The sequence below is a fragment of the Tinamus guttatus genome, unplaced genomic scaffold (assembly GCF_059628265.1).
Source record: "Tinamus guttatus ecotype Peru unplaced genomic scaffold, ASM5962826v1 Tinamus_guttatus_pri_ptg000489l, whole genome shotgun sequence".
In the NCBI taxonomy this organism is placed as follows: domain Eukaryota; kingdom Metazoa; phylum Chordata; class Aves; order Tinamiformes; family Tinamidae; genus Tinamus; species Tinamus guttatus.
In genome coordinates this window covers 1,627,977-1,650,507 of record NW_028289023.1, presented here as the reverse complement: position 1 = coordinate 1,650,507, position 22,531 = coordinate 1,627,977, and the positions used below count along the sequence as shown (strand labels likewise).

Below are 22,531 nucleotides of genomic sequence, written 5' to 3'. Positions count from 1 at the left end.
GCATTTTCTGCCAAGGGAAGTTGCTCTTGTTGGAGTTGGGGGGCTGCACATGGCACCGGTGACAAGGATGTCCCTCCCTAAGCAATACGCTCCGCCACGGCCCCGTGCAGCTCCGCGGTAGCAGCGGTACCAGCAGCAGCCCCTGCGCTGCGCGGCCCCTCGGCCCCGCTTTGGGTGTGAGCGCCCTCCCTGAGAGCAGTGAGCAGCTCTGCTGCCTCAATGATCTTCAGAAATGAATATGGGACACAGCCCCCTCCATCTGTGCTGCGATTCCCCACAGCACACACTGGGGATGGGTTCTGCCTCCCCCGTAACTATTTACATGGCCCCTATTGCACTTCCAGTTGTGGGCAACGGTCTCTCTACGTTGCCTGTCTCGTTTTGCTCCCTGCTGTTCCCAGTGTTGGAAAAATGCTCCATAACAAGCGGCGAGCATGAGGCGCCTGTCACAGGGGGTGCTCTGGGCCACTTACTGTCAAGAGCATTAGTTAAAGGTGAATCTGGGGTAAGAGGAGGGTGGAAGAGAGAGGGGCCGCGGAATGACATGGGGGAAGACCAACAGTCTTGGCTACTCTAGGAGCTGCTGTGAGGCAGCTGGAAACAAAGAAAATTGCCTAAAATTCATCAGAATGGGCCCAATCCAAACCCCAGTGGCTTCAGCGAGAATTAGACACCCCCTGGCAGATCAGCTCCCCCATGCGCCAAGCTTACTTAGGGAATAAAGAATATTTAGGGAATAGTTTTCCTGAGGCAGCAGGGCGGCCTCGCGGCGCATCGCGGAGCGGCCACGGGATGTGAGGGAGGTACCGCGGCGTCTGCCCGCGCGGCACCTGGCGCCCGCCGCTAGCCCCGCACTTCTACCAGCGCCGGGAATTCGCGGCGGAGACACAGATGTAAAATAAAAATAAAAACAAAAACAAACAAACAAACAGCCAGAGCTGGAAGACAAAGCGGCCAAGCTGGAAAGGGTGCCGCGGAGCCCAGCTCGCTCTCGTCGGCGCTCGAAGCCGTTTCAGAGCAGAGCCGGGCTGCCCACCAGCCGGAGCGGCTGCCCTTGGCGGGCGGGATGTCCCCCGCGCCCGGGGACCCCGGCGCCGCGGCCTCGCTCCTCGCCAGTCCCCAGCCCTGTGGAGTCGGGATGAGGCCGGGAGGCAGCGGTGGCCCCCAGGCTGGCACTTTGGGACACTCGTCTTTGCAAACGCATCGTGTCCCCAGCGGCACCACCGGCTGCTGGGGTGGCACCGGGGGCAGCTGGGTTACCCCACACTGCCCTCCTGAGTCCCAGCTACCCCCCGGGCTCCCTCCCTCTGCCCTGGGCAGAAAGGCCTTTTTTTTTTTTTTTTTTTTTTTTTACCCCCAGCAGTGGTTGCAGGTGCAGACTGGGCAGGGCTGGGATAGGGACAAGGACGCACGGGCAGTGCTAGGGCTCGGGCACGGGGCAGAGCGACGGGATGGGGATAAGGTCTGGGGTCTGTGAGACAGGGGAATGGGATGGAGCAGGGGGGACATGGGCAGAGGAGCAGGATGGAGCAGGGGGGCAGGGGCTGGGGAGTGGGATGGAGCAGGGAGATGGGCAGGGGAGAGGGATGTGGCAAAGGCTCGGGGATGGGACAGGGACAAGGGCGGAGGGATAGGGCAGGGCAGAAGGGCTGGGGCTGAGGGACGAGCCAAGGACCGAGGGACGGGGAGGGAGCGGAGGCGGGGACCAGGGCAGGGAGAAGAGCAGGGGCTGGAGCAGGGACAGGGGCTGGGACAGGAGCGGGGACAGCAGCCGGGGCAGACAAAGAGCCGGCGCCCGAGCTGTGCCCAACTCCCTGCCCGGCTCCCCTTCATCCGCACCCCCGCACACAGGCGCACACGGAGCGAGGAGCGGGCGGAGGAGGAGGAGGAGGAGAAGAGGAGGAGGGACCTTCCCCTCCCTCCCACCCAGACACTGGGGGAAATAAATTATTCCCGGCCCCCGCGCTCGCAGCTCCGTGCCCCGCGCGCCGGCAGCGAGCGGAGCTTCGGGCGCAGGGGACTCGCCGCGGCTCCCGTCCCGTCCCGTCCCGTCCCGTCCCGCGGAGGGGGCGGCCGTGGCGGCGCCGGCGGCAGCACCATGGAGCGGCGCTGGCCCTGCCTGCTGGCCGCGCTGGGGGCTCTGCTGGCGGCGGGCCGGGCGGCCGCCCCCCGCGCCCGCTTCTCGCCCTTCTTCTTCCTCTGCACGCACCACGGCGAGCTCGAGGGCGACGGCGAGCAGGGCGAGGTGCTCATCGCGCTGCACATCGCGGGCAGCCCCGCCGCCTACGTGCCGGGACACGAGTACCACGGTAGGTCCGCGCCTCCCTCCGCGCCCGCGGGGACGTTTTCCCCTCTCCGAAGCGGCGCGCGGGGCTGCGGGGGGGACTTGGCGCTTCCCCCGCTGCCGCGGGGCGCAAGGAGGCGGCGGGCGCGCCCATCGCCGCGGCCTCGGGGCAGGTGCGGCGGCCCCGGAGCGCTCGGGTCCCTCCGCGCGGAGTCTTTGTGCGGAAAACTTTGCTGAGAGAAATAGCGCTAATCCGCACGCGAGGAAGGTTGTTTTAAGGTGCGTTCCCCGCGCCGGCGCCCCGTGTCTCTCCGCGAGGCTGCGTAATAACCCCTAATGCCGCAGGAAACCCCGGAAAATCAGGAAAATGAAGCTTAAATATTTACCTAAAGCACCTTGCTCAGAAAAAAAAGACAGCGCATAATGGTCCCTGGCTACAGATAGAGCAGAACTTCTGACTTTGATGCTCACTCACAGCTGGAGTGTCACACAAAGCATACAATCACAGAATAATATGAATATTCTCACTGACTTTTAAAATATGCTCTAAAGACAGAAAAAGAAGCCCAAACATAGCAAATATTTGTTTTGACAAGCTCTCCAAGAGGGTGCTGAAGTTTTTGTCTAGATATGCACACCTCGAACAGTGTAATTCTCACCAAATTCCTGTGAAAACTTTCTATTTAAAACATGGGTGTGATTTTTAATGGACCACCCATATAAATGTATTTTTTTTCTCTAGAGTCCCTTATCTTCCAGCCTATGCCTAATACTGAGCTTGGTCCAGTTGCATTCGAATGCTGAGCCATAAACCCTCAGAGGGGAAAAGACACCAGAATCCCGCGCTCACCAGGTTGCACATGCTGGATTACTCTTTATTTTTATTTTTAAGCGTGCTTTCAGGTGCACACATAGCAGAGCTGCCCCATCCCTGTCCGCAGCCCGGCCGCAGCGCGTGGGGCGCGGGGTGCCCTCAGCTCCTGCGGGCGCCAGGAGCCGCGTGGCCGCTGCCCGGAGGTGCCTCCGGGGCTTGCAGAGCTCCTGAATTTTAACATCTCAGCCAGTAATGCCCCAAAGGAGGGCAAAATCTTCCAGCTAGGCAAGCATGGACTTTCCATCGCTGTTTTGCCTCTAAAAGATCTCGACGTGGGGCATCCCCTGCCAGAGGTGCTGGACACGTCTCTTTGCCTCCTTTTCTGTGCTGCGGTCCCTGCGAGACGGGGAGACGCTGCGGGGCCCCTCCGCGCCGCGTGCCCGGCACTGCTGCTAACGCCAGCGCAGTCCGGCTCCCGGGAGCCACTTCCCAACTCCCGCCGGCTGCATCCGCCCTTGTCCGGCTTTGCATCTCGCTGCGTGTCCGAATTTTGCGTGGTACCTTGCACGGTCCAAGAGCACGCGGCGTTCCCGCTGCTGCTGCTCCGCTTCAGGCGCTGGGAAGGTGCAAATCAGCCCCGGTGACTTTATCAGGAGCCTGTTAAAGCCGCCGTGCTGAGGAAGGGTGCGCGAGCTGGGCGCGTGCTGAGGGTCAGCCTTGTGCTTGCAAACATGGATGTGAAAACTCGGGTGTTCTCAGGCAGGAGCTGCTGGTGTTCCTGTCATCAGCCTGCCCTGCAGCCCGTCTCCGAGCGGTGCTGAGACCCTTCCCAGGTGTGCACGCAGGGCATGTGCCAAAGAAAGCAAGAAGCGCTGCCGGGGCTCTGCCTGGCACCCTGGACATCTGCTGGAGCCAACTCATTGTGTTGGCTGCTGAGAAATCACTCCTTTGGCTCTTTCAGGGTATAGCAGGTCTCATTGCTAAGCACAGCGCCAGGAAAACAAATTGTGTCCTCTGAAGAAAGGACCTGAAGTAATTTGGAGTTTTCTGCAGTGTGGTTGGGTGTCACTGAGAAGTCTGCTCCGTTCATCACCTATAACTTAGAAATGAAGCAGTAAATGTTGCTGTGTGGGACACGAAAGCAGGGGTTCGGGAGGCAGTTTGGAAGTGCAGCCCAAAGGGAGGTTTATCCATGTACATAGCACAGCTGTGTGTTGGGAGGACACAGCAACATCTCCTGCTGTGGCCCAGGTGAAGTCCCACCAGTGCCACGTGTTACCTGTGCAGCTCCCAGCAGTGTCCCGGGGCACTGAAGATAAGTGTATTTGAGGAAACCTACTGAAAAAATCACCTAAAAATGTGTTGTTAATTGGTTCCCACATTTCTTTGGCTCTTTTGGGCAGAAGTTGGGCTGCCGTGGCAGCAGGGACGATGCCTCCACACTGGGGTCCCCAGGGAAGGCAGGTGGCCGCAGGGCTGGCAACACATTGGGATCTAGCACTCCTCGCTGATCCCTTACAAATACTTCAAACCTGGCCCTATTCCTGCAATTAGTAAATATTTAGAAACGCATTCACCGATTGAACAGCAGCAGGCCTACGCGGCACATAAATATGTTCTTTCACGTGCGGTACCGACTGGATCCATCGGTAAACACTTTTATTACCTTTGGCAGACTTGTGTTGCTTGAATTAGCTTATTTCAAATTTAATTAAGCCCTTGAATTGGCAGAGCACTTGCGCCCGTGCTCAAATGCAAACTGACAGAGTGTGCACTTGTTTAATGTAGGCACCTGCTCCGCTTCCTCCGCGCCAAGGGCTGTGGGATGTTCTCAGACGTCCCCGTTGGCTCGGGACCCGCTCCGCTGCCAAACAGCAGCGACGCCGCTTCGCTCCACTCCTCCGCTGTAACCCACAGGGCACAATATCACTGCTGCGGGAGAAAAAATCACCCCAAACATGATAAATTGAAATCCGGATGCAACTTCTTTGGGGATTTAGTCCCAATCTTACATAGTCTTCATGCCGATTTGGCTCCAGTGCTATAAGATGTGCTGTCATTCATGGGCAGATCAGCACGCTGGAAACACATTAAGAAAATATGGCCCTAAAAGGTGAAATTCACTGGACATTGACCCACAGGGTTCTAACATTACAGACACTGAAAAGTGAGCGTTATATGTAATTTTTTTTTTAAAGGGCAGTTCGCCTTTATGTCATATTTTTTTCTTATCCCTCAAAGAAAATTTTGCTGCCACTGCAAACTCTGCCTCTTCCCAAAGTTTCATATTTAGATCTTTTAGGAACAACTGTGAATTGGTTTCCCATGATTGATGTTAAAACTAGTAGTTCTGCCCTTAAAATAGTTTCCTTTAATGAGGCTTGAGTTTCTATTTCACTCTCCATTGTTCCTTTTCTTTTTTTTTCCAGAGCTGATTAACCTTCACTCCCCAAATGTTATCAGTTTCCATCAATGACCGTTACTATTCTTAGATATACTGTATATTGTCTGGAACCACTGCTTGGATAGGTTGTTTAAAAAAAAAGAGTTTTAAAACTATTTTAAGTAGTAGTTACTCACTCTTTCAGCATTGATAAAAAGTCGTTTAAAGTCTGGCCAATTCCACCTTTGTTAATTGACCACACAGACTGTGGCTTAGTTTTCTCGGGGATTATTTACATTGTTATTATCTGGTTGTTCCAGTGCATATTTTCATAGTAAATTCTTACTGCTCAGATTATCAAAGAATAAAAATAATATGTTGGGATCCTAAGTGAGGGAGGAGAGGAGAGAAAATAACTGGAAGTAAAAAGTGATGCTGCTTGAGGTATGAAAAATGAGATTATAAAAGAGTTGCAGAACCTCTGTTACGGCCACTGTTTTTTCCCTCAATTATCGAGGCAGAGCGATAATTACTGTGAACAGGGAGAAGGAAAGTCTGCCCAGGATGCAATACTGGTGATGCTGCTTTGTAAAGAACAGATTTTAGCCCCATGTTTTCCAGCATCACCTTGAAAATTTTGTTGACTTTTTTGAGTCTTACTCAAAAACTTCAATTCATTTTACTTACACTATTCTATAATGCTTGGAAGAATGGAGACTTCCATAATTTTTATATTAAGCTACAAAAGCCTGTAGAAATTTTTGTTAATGGGAGTCCAGGTGGCTCCAGGGATTATTCTGTAACTTTTAGGGGAAACTTAGGTTAAAAGCATGAAGCTGGTGTCAAGTAGCAGTGGACAGCGGGCATTAAGTCCTCAAGCCTCTTCTCATAAAAAGGTCTTCTGGGGCCAGCAATTGCAGAACAAGATCTCATGCACTGTAGCCCATTGAAGGCACCCTGGCTCTGCTCCGTTGTACTCAGGGTTTTCATGCACAAATGTAAGTTTGGAAATGCACAACTGACTTTTGAACATTGTGGCTGTTCTTTATATGTTCTACAGTTTGATTTGCCAAATGCAGGCTGTAAAACACGCTATGACATATTCTCTCTTCTCTCAGGTTTGTGCCCATAAGGGGCTTTATATGGATTTAGGGTGTGAATGTAGTTTTTTGAAATCTTTACCTTGGCCACCAGATTATCTACAGTTTCAGAAGCTCATCTGGCTCCAGGCATTGAATTTGCATATTTACAAATTTTAAAAGTTCTGATTTTTTAAGATCTTGACCAGGACTGATGAAGAGCACCAACCTTAGAAGAAGAAGGCAGATGAGGCCACACCTCACAGCCTCGTAAATCTGTGTTTCAGTAGCGAAGATGTTAATTTTTCATGGGTTCAGCTGCTTTTGTTCTAATTCATGGTCCGAATGCACAGTCAACAGATGGCATGGCCATGGATGTAGTCAGATGTGGGATTTATGAAAAGCAGTAGAAGACCCACAAAGGCCTAAATGAGCCACCCTTGCAAATTTGAAAAAGAGGATGTAATCTCTTGTTAAATCCTTTCTCCTCGCAGTGGGGACTTCTTTCCCCTGCACAGGAGGTTTGGGATTGCCCCACATAACAGAAGCCAAAATCAGGGTAACATGCCAGCATGACCCACATTCCTCAGGTGACATCTGATTGTATGACAGGAATTGGACTGTTGTTATTAGTTTGCATATGGCAAAATCACAAGATATGGCAGAATACACTGTACATGTCTGTTTATTTTTAAAATAATAAAAAAATCTGTCTCAATGAGTTCATAGTCTCAGGCCCCAGGCCACAGTGTGCATGGGTGCATGGACCTGTCCTGTAAGATGATGAGCAGAATTGAAGTCAACAAAGCAAAGAAACCTATAAATAATGAAAGGGTGAAAAATTGCTGTTTCAATGGGGTAGTTACGTGTATTTTGTACTTTCCAAATTGATTAAAAGAAATATTTTTGATCATGGTCAATTTATATGTGGAATACATTATGACTTGTCCATGGTAACAGGTTTTAAAGTAGCATTAAAAATGTTTTCTTTTTCTTTATAACTAATAGCTGCAATTACTTATAATTAATTAGATATAAGTATATTTGTCTAACAGGATATACATTTTGTGCTTTAGGATCTAAGACAAGCCATAAATGATTTATAAATAGGTTACTGTGTTGCAGTGGAACATAGTACATTTCCCTGTTGTTTCTTGCATTGACTGTTCCACTGAAACCAGGTTGATTTATCACAAGACTGCCAGAACACCTTGCAATTTTCTTTATTGTTTTCTTGGTCTGGATTCTTAAAAGCCACTACTTTTGAAATATTGTATTACATGCCGATATTACCGTATTTGCGTATTGACTTCCCAGAGTATGATTTAACTCTGATAATAGAAATCACGATACACCTGTGGCAACTTCAGATGTAATCGTTATTTGCTATGTTTGTCTGACGACCTGTAGATGAAGTTCAGATTTTTCTGTAGGGTAGATTGTAGGGTAGGAACTAACACTGTCTTACCACTGAGCAAGAGCAACCTTTCATACTCGTCCTTGTTATGAGAATTTCAATAGTCCCTGATGAAAGTTTCAGTCTTTTTAACATGCTTCCTTTCTTTGTGTTAATGTTTCCTGCTTTTTCATCAAGCATAAAAGGTACACAGAGTGCAAATGTGTGTCTGGAATATTTGTGTAATTCCAACTTTTTTTTCCCCAACTGTGACTTACTGTGGGGATAAACATAGGACCAGTTCTTACAGTGCAGTGTTCAACATCTGCCAGAGTCCAAGAATTAAAAAGATCTTCCCATTTTCTTAGGCGATTCCTTCTTAAAAAGCTCTTGGTTGTGCCCTGTTCACCTTTCCCTTAGAGCCTGGAAAGTCACAGTCCTGCAGTGGGCTGTGAATCGCAGCAGCGTGGGCTGTGCAGGGCTGACTAGATCTGGGATGGCAGACACAAAGATCTGCTCTGCTCTGGACTCAAGGTCCTTCCGTCAAACTCCCTGCTGCAGGACTCAGGTGTCTTCCACCAGTGACAGATACAAGTGCAAAGGAGAGCATGCAGCTTACACACAGGCACCATCTTTTTGAGACTCCGTGGACACGTGGCACTGCTCCTTCCATCCTTGGTCTTTCCTGGAGATTGAGATGGCTCTCATTACTGCCTGGAGGCTCTCATTACTGCCTCTCATTCACCAGGAGCTGTAGGCAATGCTGTTAGCATTAACATCTCAGTCAGAAATCAGGAGGACTGGCCAAAAGTTCTCTGTGGAGGTTGTAGGGAAGCAAGTGAGGAATTAAAGATGCTTTTCCAATGGCTTTTATTGTGAAGCAGAGGTTGTTCTCCTGACATCTTTCTTACGTCCTTTTTGACGTTTTTTCCATCCTAGGGGAGACTTGGGAATAGAGGGGAGCAGCGTGTCCCCTGTTTGTACCCGAAATCTTGATTTTAGTCTTGGTCGCTGCAGGTGCCTGCTTAGGGGGTCAGTCAGCCATTCAGAGGCCTGCCCGGCCTGGCTCCCTGGCGCTGGCCTCCTTGCCAGGGCTGGGGCCAGCTGGGGAGGACATCAGGTGGCCGGGGGCAGCCGTGGGCCTCCAGGCCCCGCTGGCCATGTGTCCCTGCTGCGCGTGGCCCCGGGTCCTCCTCCCCATGCGCCCCGCGGCCTGCGCTGCTGGGGCTCCGCTCTGCTCCGTGGCCACCTGCACAGCCAGGGATCCCCGTTGAGCTCTCACGCGTGGGCCTCGAGGGGCGGCGCCAATTGCCATCTGGCCTCTGTTGGCATCTGCTCTGGGTAGAGGCGACGCCTCGCTGGCGTCCCCGGGATGGCACCGCAGGGCTGAGGGGACAGCGCTGGGGCTCAGGGTCCGGCTGAGAGGAGGCTCGGCTGCTCTAAAGCTCCCTGTTTAGTTTCCTAGTCAGGAAAACAGCTGCAGGGGCCAGTTCAGATGCCTGGTCTGGGTGTTTAGATTAGATTTGATTTAGATTTTGTGGGTGAAAGGTATTACTAAAAGTCTGATCTTTTGAGTTTAGGGGATCACTGGCTTATTTAAATACCTGTGGAAGCATGTGTAAACCCACTGTGAGTGGTCCTGCTGAAGAGGAGGCTTCAGCATGCACATGGGGTCACGGCTGTCGCTGGCTCCTCTCCCTAATTTTGCAAGAGGTGGCATACAGAAGCCCCGCCACTGCCCCGTGCCCTTCCTTGTCATCCATCAAGGTTAGCAGATTAATAATAAAAGATCACACAGAGGATCTGTGCTGCCTTCCCTGAAGGACAGCAACTCCAGCACGTGCACTAACTGCAGTCTCCAATTTCGCACAGGAGGCAGGACCATCGTCCCAGATTAGCTAGAGTTATTTATTCCTCCCCATGTCTGCTTGAAAGATGTTTTTGTAAATAAATGGATATTATCTAATACAGCTGAAAGATGAGAAGAGGGTCTGCGTGCCAATCCCAACTTCGACGGCTGCTGTCGGGTTTGCATCTCCTACTGTCTGGTTTACGATTCCTTGCAGCTGCAGGTGGTCAGGCGTTGGCACCCTTCCCTTCTTCCCCCTTCAGCACCTGGCCATGGTATGGCAATATGCAGAGAGGTCCAGCTGGTGGAGAACACAGCAGAAGGAGTCTCACCGTTTACTTCTTTCCATTCCCTCCGTTGTCATTTTCAAGAGTGCAATAAGATGATCAAAACTTGGCAAAGAAGCAAAACCCCAGTTTGTACTGCAAGACCTATCTCTCTATCATCTCACACACAGGCGTGCGTCTGGGAGCAAACGCTGTCATCTCCTGCTCATCCTGCCACATCACTTCTAAAAGCAGTTCTGCCCTAGTTTGGATTTGAAAGGATTTGGATTTGGCTTTCTTGGTTACCCAGGGCTCGTTTATGTAGGATCATCTTGGGAACATACAGGGAAGCTGTGAAAGTTTGTGGTCTCTATGTACAGGGAGGAGGAAACAGAGAGAGCGGAGAAGGTATAAAATCTGCCGGCCAGAAAAGAGTGTCTGTGGGAATATTCTCCTTTCTATACCTGTGAGATATATGTTCTGATTACGGTATTCAACATAGTATTCACCAATTCATACATTAATTAGCATGGACACAGCCAGTCCAGTACTGACTGAAAGTAAGTTTTCCTTCATACATGACCCATCAAGAGCAGGATGAAGGGATATTGCTGTAGAGCCGAGTCTGTCCTGGCATAGATCTTGCACCCAGAGAGATCTTTCTGTATTGTAAATGAAAGGTGGTCTAGCCTTTTAAACATAAGAAAACAGCAGCACAACCCTCTGTGGCCTCTCCATGTGTCCGGCCCTGGGATGTGAGGAATCATTCATCACGTCACAGGGCTTGGCAAGCTCTCCTCCGTTTGCTTTCCACTTTTCCCACTGCTCCCTCAGACAATACAATAGATAGCAAAGAACAAGAAATAGAGATAATATTTATCTTTCTGGCTAAAGAAGCTGTGGTTCCAGGCCAGAATAACATCCCAGTGTTCCTGTCTTGCAGAGGAAACGATACTAGAAAAAAAACAACCCTCCTTCCAGAATTAGCCACATTCATCTGGACACTTGGCTGCAGTGATTACCAGTATCAAGAACTCCAGAAAGAAACCAAACAACACAGCTGACCAACACAAAGATCCTGGTTTAATTAAGTGCTGCACAGCCTTGAATTGCAGCAAGCAGGCTTGTTTGTGGGGATGCCAGATATCCGAATTAAAGAGTCAGTACTTTGTGCTATAAAGCTCCTAGTATGTTTGAAAGGAGCAATCTCTGGCTAAATGCCAATGCTAAACATTTCTGTAGAGCGACTGTTCTGACTCTGGCCCCAAAAGATTGTAGCCTTGGAACCTCCTTCTGGTTAGTCCAAAGATCAAAAACCTCTGGCAAATATTTTTATGCTTTCCAATTATTATAGTTGATTTGCTGATGACTGATATCGAGGCAGATGGGTTTTCAAGCTGGCCATCTTCTTGCAGGAGGCACGGGATTTTGTAATTGATTCAGCTAGAAATACTGTGTTTGTAGTGAAAAGTAAATTCATCTTAAATATGGCTTTGAGAAGGATAAGATCTAATAATGTGTTTGAGTATAATTTGGTAAATATTTTAAAGGAAAACAGGTGGGGAAGTGGAACATTTGAAATACTTTGTTTTGACATTTTCAAAACAAACTGTTTTGATTTTTGTTTTGGAAAAGTATCTTAATCGTGAAACTGACTGTGAAAAGAAAAAAAAAGAAGTTAACTGCATAATCAGAAAATGAAATGAGACCCTTCTGGTTGAACAAAATTCTTTAACTAATTTTTTTAGGTTCATTGAAGATTTTCATATTGACCTAGCTGATATTTTAATTTATTTTTTTGTGCTAAACCCTTCAGTACTTTTCCTTTTATGTCAACCCAAGCTGATCTCTTTTTCTTTCTTTTTCTTTTCATTTTGGTCACTGAACCAAAAATTGAACAGTTCTACGTCTGACAAGTTGACCATTTAATTTCCGGCCACTGAGCAGATCTTATTCAAACAAGTAACTATCACCACCCTCCTAGAATTTGTTCCCAAAATAAATTACAGAAAAATTACTCTTCTTTAAGACACTGGAGTGCAGTTTGTGGGAATACTGACACTTCCAAGACAACAAAACCACTTTTTTTTTCTTTTTTGTAAGGATACTTATAGGTTGCTAGTAGCTTCTTTATACATTGACTAAATCTTCAAATCTTCCTTCATTCTCTCTCTCTTTTTTTTTTGTGGAGAAGTATTTTCCCCGATTCAGTGTTATTAAAGAAAAAGGATTGAAGGAGTGTATCACTTAGATCTTTCCAGATGTCTACATTTAAAAGATACTTTTGCTTCCAAACTTTAAACTATTGAATACTTGAAAGATTGCTGCAGTACATCTGTAGAACTGGTATTCATTTAACTGGATAAGTAGATTTTCATGTCTCTAAAATTATTTTTTTTTCCAAATTATACTATCTACAGAGATGCTCACCTTTAAAAGAAATGAAATGTTCAGAGCAGATATGGAAATTAGCTTCCAAAAATTCAAGTTTAGATCATTAAGGGAAATTATCCCTTATGTTCTTTGTTGCCATGCTTTTCCTTCAAAGGGCATTTGATACTGGGTGAAAATTACAGCCTTATAGAGCTGTGGTAAGTGCAGGATTTGCCTCGGTCGGAGTTGGAGGAAACGTTGCGTGTCTGGCCAGAAGCTGACAGCGCTGGTCCCTTCCTGTCCTCAAGCAGCCCAAATTACTCTACAAAGCATCTGTGGACCATTTTACTTAGAGAGATGTAAGTTTTGTTTCATCAAGTGGCAGCAGATGTTTGGGAGCTTTCACGACATTCATCACAGGGAGAAGTCTGTGCTGTGTCATCTGGCTGTTTCCTTAATACAAATTGTTTTTCTACACTATAAACTATCTTTGAACAGAGGTGGTGGCATGTTACACCCTGACCACTCTTCTTTTGGGTCCTTGCCCAGGAATCCAATCTCCAATTCCCCTCAACCCTACCTTTTTCCAAAAGAGGGGTTTTGCTCCAAAGAGCAAATCCTGCCATTTGCAACAATTCCCTCTCAAAATGCCTGGTAGAATGAATTGCACTACAGTGTTTTTTCAATGATTCAACATTACTTGCATGCTAGAAAAGCTTTTGAGTACTCAGAAGTACTTCAGAGACGTAAGTAACTCTCTCTTTTTTCTTACATGGTTTCTCCAGAACACGTAGGGTTTTTTCCTATATTCAGGACCCATTTGGATATTACTAAGCATGGTACATGAAGTCATTAGAGCAGCAAACCCTTGAGAAACACAGCTCTTTTCCACTGTTTGATGCCTCGATGCACCCCAGTCCCTAACGCTCGGTGACAGCCGAGGGCTGTGGCCCCATGGAAGGGGATCGATGCCAGTTGCCCGCGCAAGCTCGTGGCTCCTTGCTGTGTCTCCTAATGAGTGTGAGAAGAGATCTGTGGGCAGCATGACAAGCTCTAACTCTACTTGCTGCTTGTAAATTCTACTAATCCGTTCCTCAAGCTGAGTCTCCGGACGATGGCTCTCTGCCTTCTCCCCTGCAGGCAGAGCGGCTTCGGGGTACGTCTGACCCCAGCGTTCAGGTGCAGGATGACGGAGACGCAGCAGATGCTCAAGTGTGAGGGGAGCAGTGAGCATCTCGGAGGGCTCTGAGCGCTCCATGGCATTTTCACTCTTTCTTCTTTAGTCTCTGATTTTACTTCACCACCTCAACCACCACCAACCTTGACAACCTGCACTGAAGTTTTTGACTTCCCTATAGCTACCCACCATAAATGGAACAAAAACTTAACTCTTGACACTTAACACGGAGTGAAAACATCGTTTGATTAGTGTGTGGATTACCTCAAATCCCAAGTAATCATGTTGCTTTTAGGAGAGTGGCTCTGTATTTACACCATTCCAGGGAAGTCAGTTTGACCCCTTCAGTGTGTAAACTTAAATCGTTTCAAGTTTTCAGCTAAATCTATTAAGCAAGGTGTAAAATTAATCAATTCTATCCCAAAAAGCCTTGAAAGGGGGATGGAGTGTGGAAAAGAATTTAGAAGAAAGTATGGATTATTAGGTCCTGACATATTACACAAATGTTGCATGAAATAAAATTGCATATAGCTTAAGAAGGAAATATTATTTACAGTGATTTTAAGTAAAGAGGAATTTGGACTGGACTTTAGAGATGCACAGCATGCAGATTTTTAGCTTATCAAATACTTTCCCTCTTTTGTTTTTTAAAAGAGCTCACAGCTCAAAAAATGTATCTGGATTGACAACTTCATTTACTAACTGTCCCTTAAAACTACAGCACAGATGTTTCAGTAGGAAAAATCACCCTGGTCAAATGATCTGGATTACATTCCAGCTGTGTGCAAGTTCAATGCTATCTATTCTGCTGAGTTTAGCATATGTTTATTATGTTTAGCATGCAAAATAGTTGTAATGAATTTGAATTAGAGGGGAATCATCTTTTTGCTCTTTTTTATGTCAAGAATACTGTGCTTTAGTATAAAGAGAGATTGATATCTGTGTGATCAGCTAGTCGAGAATCTGATGCCCTTTTTTGTTTTAGTTTTCACTTGCTGGGCCCCTGTATAGGTGTTTACAATGTGGGCATATCAGGAGCAAATGATCGCAGCACAACAGAATTTTCCCGTTTGTCTTGAATAATTCTGAAATGTTTAAGTACAATAAAATATATAATAACGGGATAATTAGCTGCTTGACTTTTCTTTTAATTATACGTGTAAGAGCAAATTACATGAGATCCTTTGTTACCTATTTGGATGTTTTGTTGCTTCTTGAGCTCTTCTATTGCAGGCAATCAGATCACTGCTGGGATAAAGAGCTGTACACATTGGGAGACTAATGATTTAATGTGCTCTTCAGAATCAGAGGAAGAACAACAACGCAGTATATATGAGAGGGGTGGCAGAGATCCTAATATTTATTTCAGGCTTCTAGGTATTTAACTGCTATTTCTTACACTCACTTACTGTCTGTTAGGTTAGGCAAGACCTAAGCTAGTTCCTACCATATGCTAAAAGAAAGCTCAACTGTCTTGTGTCTTGAAATTCCCCCCTTTAATATCTCAGAGGAAGGCTACGTTTCTGTGGCTTAGTTCTGGCTCATTTTTTTGTATCAAGGGACACCTTTTATGTGGTACATAGCTACTAATATATTCTGAGGGGATTAAAAATGGCTGGGAATCTCAAGAACCCTAATTCTGCATAAAAAATGGAATTTTGAGCTATGCTCAAATATAAGCTCACTTAAATGTCCCCAAATGCTCAGACTCCTTTTTTTCTTTCCAAGAATATAAAGCTATTGAAAGATGCAAACATAATTTTAGCATTTGTCACTTGTTCGGTGAGGAAATACCTTTTGGTTGAATTTGTAGCTTGTGAAATTCAGTGTTATTTAAAAATCTGCAAACTAGAACATTTTCCTTCTGAGAAATGGAGGAAGAAAGAAGCATTTCTTGAAATTAAGGGAGGATTTTTACATGTTAACTATAAATATCTTGCAACTGTATGATTTACTTTTAAATAAAATAAAGCTGCTTGCTGTCTCTGCAGAAATGAATTGGGGAAAGGGATTTATCCAGGGTAATTCGGTCTGATGAATGGAGAGATATGTCTATCACCACTAAAGTGACAGTTATTCCTTCTAAATATAAACTGATAATATTATATATTAGAGCCTTGATTATAGCGTTAAGAAGATTAGTACATTTAAACAGAAAATAAAGGCTTATGTGCCCCAAATGTAAAACGGAAAAGAGATGTTTTATTATATGGCAGTATCACAATATTGAATACTTTTGAAGAAGGTGTTTTCCCTATGAAAATACCCGTGAAGAATAACCAGTTTACACTACCTCTGGGAGTATGTGGAGTGTTTTAAATTTAATCTCCCTCAAAGCTGTAATTTAAACATACACAGGTATTAATTCTTGTATGTTTTGGTGTGTTCAGTAGAGTAGGCATAATAATTTCATAGAATCATGCTCACAAAGGCAGTTTTGTGGATCATCTGTTTTCTTTAAGTGTTTGAGCATCTTTATTAATTACAGAAAGCTGCACATATATTAAATAACAAGGCAAAAGGGAAAGAGCGTGTTTTGATACTTTTGTGATATTTCTGTGAATCAGTTTTATGAATTTAAAACATTTAAAACATGCTGAAGATCTTCGTGTCTTATAATATTGTGCTCAGCTAACAGTAGCATCTCTAATAAGAACATTGTAGCTGAATCTTTTGATGGTATTGAGTTTGTGACATTGAATTTAAGACTTTTGTGCACATGTCATGAAGCTTGTTAGGTAGTGTTTAACATGTCTCCTTTTTCATTTTTATTTTTTTGAAATTCATATTCTTTATAGCCTATTAGTTCTTCTCAGTGAAAGATTTATGGTGAGAATGGGGGAAGCCTTGATCCTTTTGCAGTTATCTTCTTGATAGATAGCACTCCTAGATTTCTTTTTATGTACCTCTCAAATCAGATATTCTGTACCTTAATCACAACACGCTTTTACTTACTTAGCCTATGAAGAACAGTGGAAGCATTATGATAATAAATTATCGTAGGAATATTAGAAGATATTCTACCTCAGGGCTTGTCTTTGTTTCCAGCTCAAGTGTTGCTCCCTGCTCAAGTTCTACCCAGATGAAAGAGCCACTTAATTGAATCTGTTGAGGTCTTTAAAGTGAAATAGCTGGCCTGGCCAGAGGCAAAGCCGCAGCAGGCGCTGGGATTGCTCCGTAGCCCCATTCCCAGTGTGTCTTGGGCACTGGGCTGCCTCCCCCAGTGCCAGTCTGCTGTCACTGCAGTGATGGGGGTAGGTCCCGTCCCTAGCAATGCCCGCCACGTTCAAGTGCTCCTGTGGGTGTTCCTTCTGCTTACTCAGTTCTGTTTTCACCAGCGTAGCAAGACGCTGTAGATCAAGACATTGAGTAAGTGTTCCTCACACTGCTGTGATGCCGTTGCCTTCCCCGCATGCTCATGCTTGGGAATAAATGTGGTTTTCCCTGAAGCAAGTTCTTGTGGACACGCTGTTTTTTGAGGCATTCTCATTATGTTGTCTCCCCTCCCTTTTGAATCTGTTGGCTAACTTCAAGCTATAACATAGGCACAGAGGTCTCTACAAGCTCCATGGATATCAGTAGCTGCTGGGGGAAAAGAGCTAGTATTTAGTGTCTCCACTATAATTAGAGACTGCTCTATGAGCTTGGATATTTATTTGTTGCAGAAAAACTCTTACAGGTGAGAGACCTTGCAAACACCCTGCCCTAGGCAATGTGTCAACCTTACTGGTGCTAGAGATGTTAGCAGTGATGCACTGCTCCAGAGGAAAACAAACTTTATCAATTCTCTTATTCACAGAAATATTTAAAAATATATCTGAAAGATTTGTGAAGCACATTAAATCAGGTATTTTTCTTGTGTAGGGACTCTTATGATGTGTTTGTGCACATCTGTTTTGTACAGCTAAGCAGTTAAGTTGCAAAATCAAAACGGAGCACCATAGGGTGAAGCAAGTTTATGCGAAAAAAAAAAAGTGATTTTTAGGTAAAAGCTGAAAACAGATGAAGCTCCTGAGAAAGCTTTTGGGTCTCCAGCAGTTGGGGTGGAGAGGAGACCAGTGCCACTCCCAGAGGACAAGCACTGGTGGCAGTAAAGAGGACATGATCAAGGCATGAGGGCAGGGAAGAGGCTGTTGGCCAAAGTGGGCATTTTCCAGCAGGGCTAACAGAAAGAGTAGGTTGTCTTTGTAGCAGTTTGAGAATGGCTTGTGGTGAAGTGACCCTAGTGACAGGTTTTATGTTTCTAGCCATATCTATGCAAAAAAGTTGCCAACCATAAGACAGAGCTGATTCTCATCTGCTGATGGTCTGGTGACCCTCAAAAAGTTGGTGTTTTTTAAGCTCGAAACTGACCTAATCTCTAAAGGTTTTCTTCAGCTTCCTGATTAAAGAGGGATTTTCTGTATAGGGTAGACTCTGGAGACTGCAGAGAGAGCATGGTCATGAAATAATGATCATGAGAGGGGCTGAGTAAAGTCTCAGAAGCAGCAGAAAGAAGGTAATAGCATCAAAATGCCAGAGAGCGACTCGGGCAGGTTTGCAGACAGGCGCAAGAGGAGCCTTGAGCACTGAGAGCCTCGTGGTGCCCATTGCGACCAGAGACCAACGCGGGGCCATGCAGAGATGGAGCTCGAGGCACGATGCAATGGGACAGAGGAGAACCTGAAGCGATAAATAGGCTATTTCTTTGCCTTGGTGGGATTTTTATTTTCATTAGGAAAATGGAATTAAACTTTGTATTGCATCCTAAATTTTGTGCTGTGCTTTGCCTTGGCTAGTGCATTTAAATACTAGGTGATTTATCTCTATACTTTCATTTTTCTTCAATTGGTATTATGAAGAATATTAATGTAGTAGGACATAAAGTCCTCTGAGATATTCAAATTAGAAAAGCTCTATTGAAGTACGCTCTTTTTTTTTTAAACAAGCCAATTTGTTTGTGACTATAATTGATGACAAGCTTATGAATCCCTTGAGTTAAATAAAAGGAAACAGGTAAGCAAAGTGTTTTGTCTTGCTGATATGCCTTGTCGCGATAAACCGAGTAAAACATATCTGCAAAGTAATTTATTCAAATTAGTTTTGCAAGAAGAAATACTTTCCCTGGAATGGCAATATGTACATTTTACACATCATCCTGAGATTGCCTTCATTTTAATGCTATTTAGTTTTTGTATTAAATTTGCCTGGAACTGTGACTCTGGGGTGCAGCGTTATCAAAGCGGTGGCGGTGAGTGGAGGCTGTGGCTTTCAACCGAGTCCGTACCACACTGGGAGCACCAGTGGGCTCAAGGTCTACAGCAGCTTCAAGACTGTTTTTAGGCAAAGGCATAGATAGCACAGAAGCACTTTTGCTTCAGCAATATCTAATGCTTCCAAGCTGAATGCCGATGAAGACACCGCTCACCCGCTCTCTCCTCTTGCAGCCGGCCTGCCCTCTGCTAATGAGCGGGCTGAGATTAATTGGCTGCCACCGAGGCTGTTCTTTCCACGGCAGATACATGTGCAGGGGCTTCAGGTGAACCTCCCAGCGTGCTGCACGCTTGACACCATATGTTCAGGAGATTGTGAACAGAAACATATTAAGCCTCAAGCCAGGGGAGGTATTAGGGGACAAGATGGGAAAACTAATTACAAAGAGCTTGGAGAGCAGCCCCTGCTTTTTTACCATTTGATGTCCCAGTATTGCAGATAAGTAGGAAATAAGGGAAGGAGATAAGGAGAAGATAATAAAGGGAGTCGATATAACACAGGTACAGTCAAGTGTGCAACAAAAAAAAAGAATTTCTAACTCTTCTGCCCTTCTTTAGTTACTGGAAGTGAGGGAGGGTTGTGAAAGGAGATGGAGGGAAGACTGTCTTGGACAACACAGGAAGGAGAATGGGAGCTCAGGGGGAACAGGCAAACTTTGACAGTCCCTTTTGCCTGGGGAAAACCCTTCATTTCCTTGGGGTGCCTCTGCCCCAGACAGTGGCCCTGGTGGGGTCTGGAGGTGTCAAGCAGTGATGGAAATGTGTCCTTTGAAACAGGAGTGGAGGAAACCACAGCACAGAGTGACACGCTTTCATCAAACACGGGTCAGTGTTACTTCAGTGCCCACTGTTCCCAAAGTCACTCTAGCCCACACTCAGGTGTATTTTCATCACTATTTATGGCACATCTGAGTTTGGCACCCTTTCGGGGATCACAGTTTTTAGAGGACACAGAGAACAGTGTCTGCTACGAGTGGTTTAGCCACTGTTTCAATTTCAAATAAAACAGAATAAACCTATGCATTTAAACCTTAGCTTCATACATGCATGCATATTAAATCTTTTTTTTTGAAGAACAATAAACACGACCCGTGGTGCCATGAGCCCCACGTGTGTAGGGAGCTGGGGCTCACGATACTCCTTGGCAAAGCCCCGAGGCTCTGGCTGCCCGCGCTGGGGAGCATGGAGAGCGCGGGAGGCTGCTGCAGCCCGCGGCTGGCGCCGACAGCTCCGGTTTCACCGCGGAGCCGGGAGCGAGCGCGTCTTCACGCCAGCCTCCAAGGACCTTCCCCAACGCACAGCTCAATTATTTGGACTCTAAGCTGATTAGGGGATTTGAAACCAATCATCCCCAAAAGGGTGATGCAAACCTGCGCATGACACATCAATGCGCTCCGCGCCAGGGCTGCTTGCAAAGGCAAGATACGTTTCAAATCGCAGCTTTGCGTGTTTAAACCCGGCCTCGGCACGTGGTTCGGAGCGAACGGGTAGCGAAGGCCTTGGGCAGAGCCCTGGAGCCCTGGCGGGAGCCCCTCCACCACCCGCGAGCCCCCAAATGCTCCTCGTTCCTCTGTAGGAAAGAGGATTATGGGGGTTCAAAGAGAGGACAACAGCAAAAAGGTATCAAGAAGATAAGAAACTACTTATCTACTCTGCGCTTCCCTTTAAAGCGAAGCACAAAATAATCCCAGCTGAAAAAAGCCTTCCAATTCCCTCTTCAGAACTTGGTTCTTTGTGGTGGTTGAGTTTCTCTGCAGATTTCCAGGTCGAGCCTGTGATAATTATTTGCACAAGTAACCCTGAGGATTCCATCGGGGCAACTCGAGTCAGGAAAGCTGACATATATGAATAAAACCCCACAGAATTTAAAAAATCCTAAAAAAAAAAAAAAGTGCTTTTTTTATGAGTTGTTACTACATTGTTAGCTGTGTTGTTAAGTTACCCATAGTATACAGACCAGTTAATTTTAATGGCATAAACGTACATATGTTTACATTTATAATGATCTTTTGACTAGCAAAATGCTACTGGAAATATATACACAGAGGCTGCATAACTTGTATTGGTTTGGTGGCCAAAGGCTTCAGTGGGGTTTGTTTAACCTACAAACACAGAGATACTACGGCTGCTCCACAGGACATTCAGTGCAATTTGGACAGCAGTGCTTGGGGGCCACAGGGCTCACCTGCAAATACCGGACCAGCCCTTTTGCTTAGCAGAGGGGCTCCCTTGTTCAGCTTGTAAAGCACACAGTGATCAGCACTGCCTCTGATTTGAAATGCTCGTTTTACAAACTGATGATGAAAGTGTAGTTTTTAGTACAAAAAAGTGCAGGTGAAGTTAATGGAACTCTTGGTGCTCAAAACCTGTGAAAATTCATATTTTAAATGTTCCTAGACAGAAACTTACAGCTTACAGTATGCGGTCCCTGCCTCCTCACACCTTCTTGCACAACACACGCTGGGGAAGTCTTCATAACAGACTTCTCATCTTCTTGTCTCAAACTATTTTTGTAGAACCACTGTATTTTAGTCTGAAAACGATTGCTAATTCTGCCCTGAAACCAGCTTCCCCGGCTTTCTGTGAAGATAGGAATTCTCCATTCGCCCCAGCTGAGTGATTTCATAATTACATTATTACAAGCCTGCAGAGTCTGTATTTTACCATGTCAAGTGTACAGCAGAAAGAGGAGCAGCATGTTGAAATTCAGATGCCTGATGTCAAGATGTGCTACTGCACTCGCTCCTGTACCCAGGAGTGGTACTTTCTGTGGCAGAACCAGAATATAAAGAGTAATTAGAATACATCCAGGGAAAAATTAATTTTGTAGGTCTCTGTGCTCATCTTCAGCTCTGCACTGCAATTGAGAGGCATCTTCTAATCTGTCGTGTGGGATGGAGGTGTGATACTGATGTAACATGACCAAGAACTTGGGGAAGGAGCAAACAACAGAGGATCTCAATGTAATTCTGCTGTTGTGCCAGGGAATTCCTCCTCTTCTCTGCATAGGGAACTGAGGAGAAGGGATTTCTTCTGCACAGAGGAATACCAAGTGATCCCGGATTTTTCTTCCAGTACTTTCTCCCATCTGAGAGAAAAGGGAAAAAAGCAGACTGACAGCGTGCAAATTCCTCATAAAACACCTTTAAAGGCCTTTGTTGTTCTAAAATGGAGTGGAATTTAGAAGACAATTTACACTTACATTGAGTGTAAATTTTCTCTTCCAGAGCAGTCTAAATCTATAGGTGAGTTTCCACAAGGTTGCAGGCTCACCTGGGGCTCAGAGTGCTTTCCTGGGCTTCCCATCCCTTTCATTCCCATCCCCGCTTTCTTAATGATGCAATGATTATACTATGTATACTATGTATATAAGTGTATGTTTACACTTTTATACTATATTTTAGGCTTTTGGGCTGAAAAATTATACAAAATAGAGTATACTTTTCCCTCCATCATTCTGAATATAATTTTGCATGTGAATAACACACACAAAAGAAGTATTTTTTTCTGGGTCTTTTTTTGGTAAAATTATTATTACTTTTCCAGGATATTGCATGCTGGCCTTGATAATTTCTGGTCTGGTAATCACACCTGTATCAGATAGTGAGCTCTTGAGGGGGTATCCCCTGATAACAGTAATCTGCTCTATTAGTTGTCT

At 45.8% G+C, this 22,531-nt stretch overlaps 1 protein-coding gene across 1 annotated transcript in view; it reads left to right on the top strand.

Annotated features, from left to right (window-relative positions):
- The first annotated feature begins 2,098 nt into the window (after positions 1-2,098).
- The window catches only part of RELN (reelin), a 263,525-nt gene continuing 243,092 nt past the window's right edge, over positions 2,099-22,531 (top strand). Inside the window, exon 1 of the mRNA XM_088533254.1 lies at positions 2,099-2,309. Within this exon, the coding sequence (XP_088389380.1) occupies positions 2,099-2,309 (211 nt within the window). The remainder of the gene's footprint in view (positions 2,310-22,531) is intronic.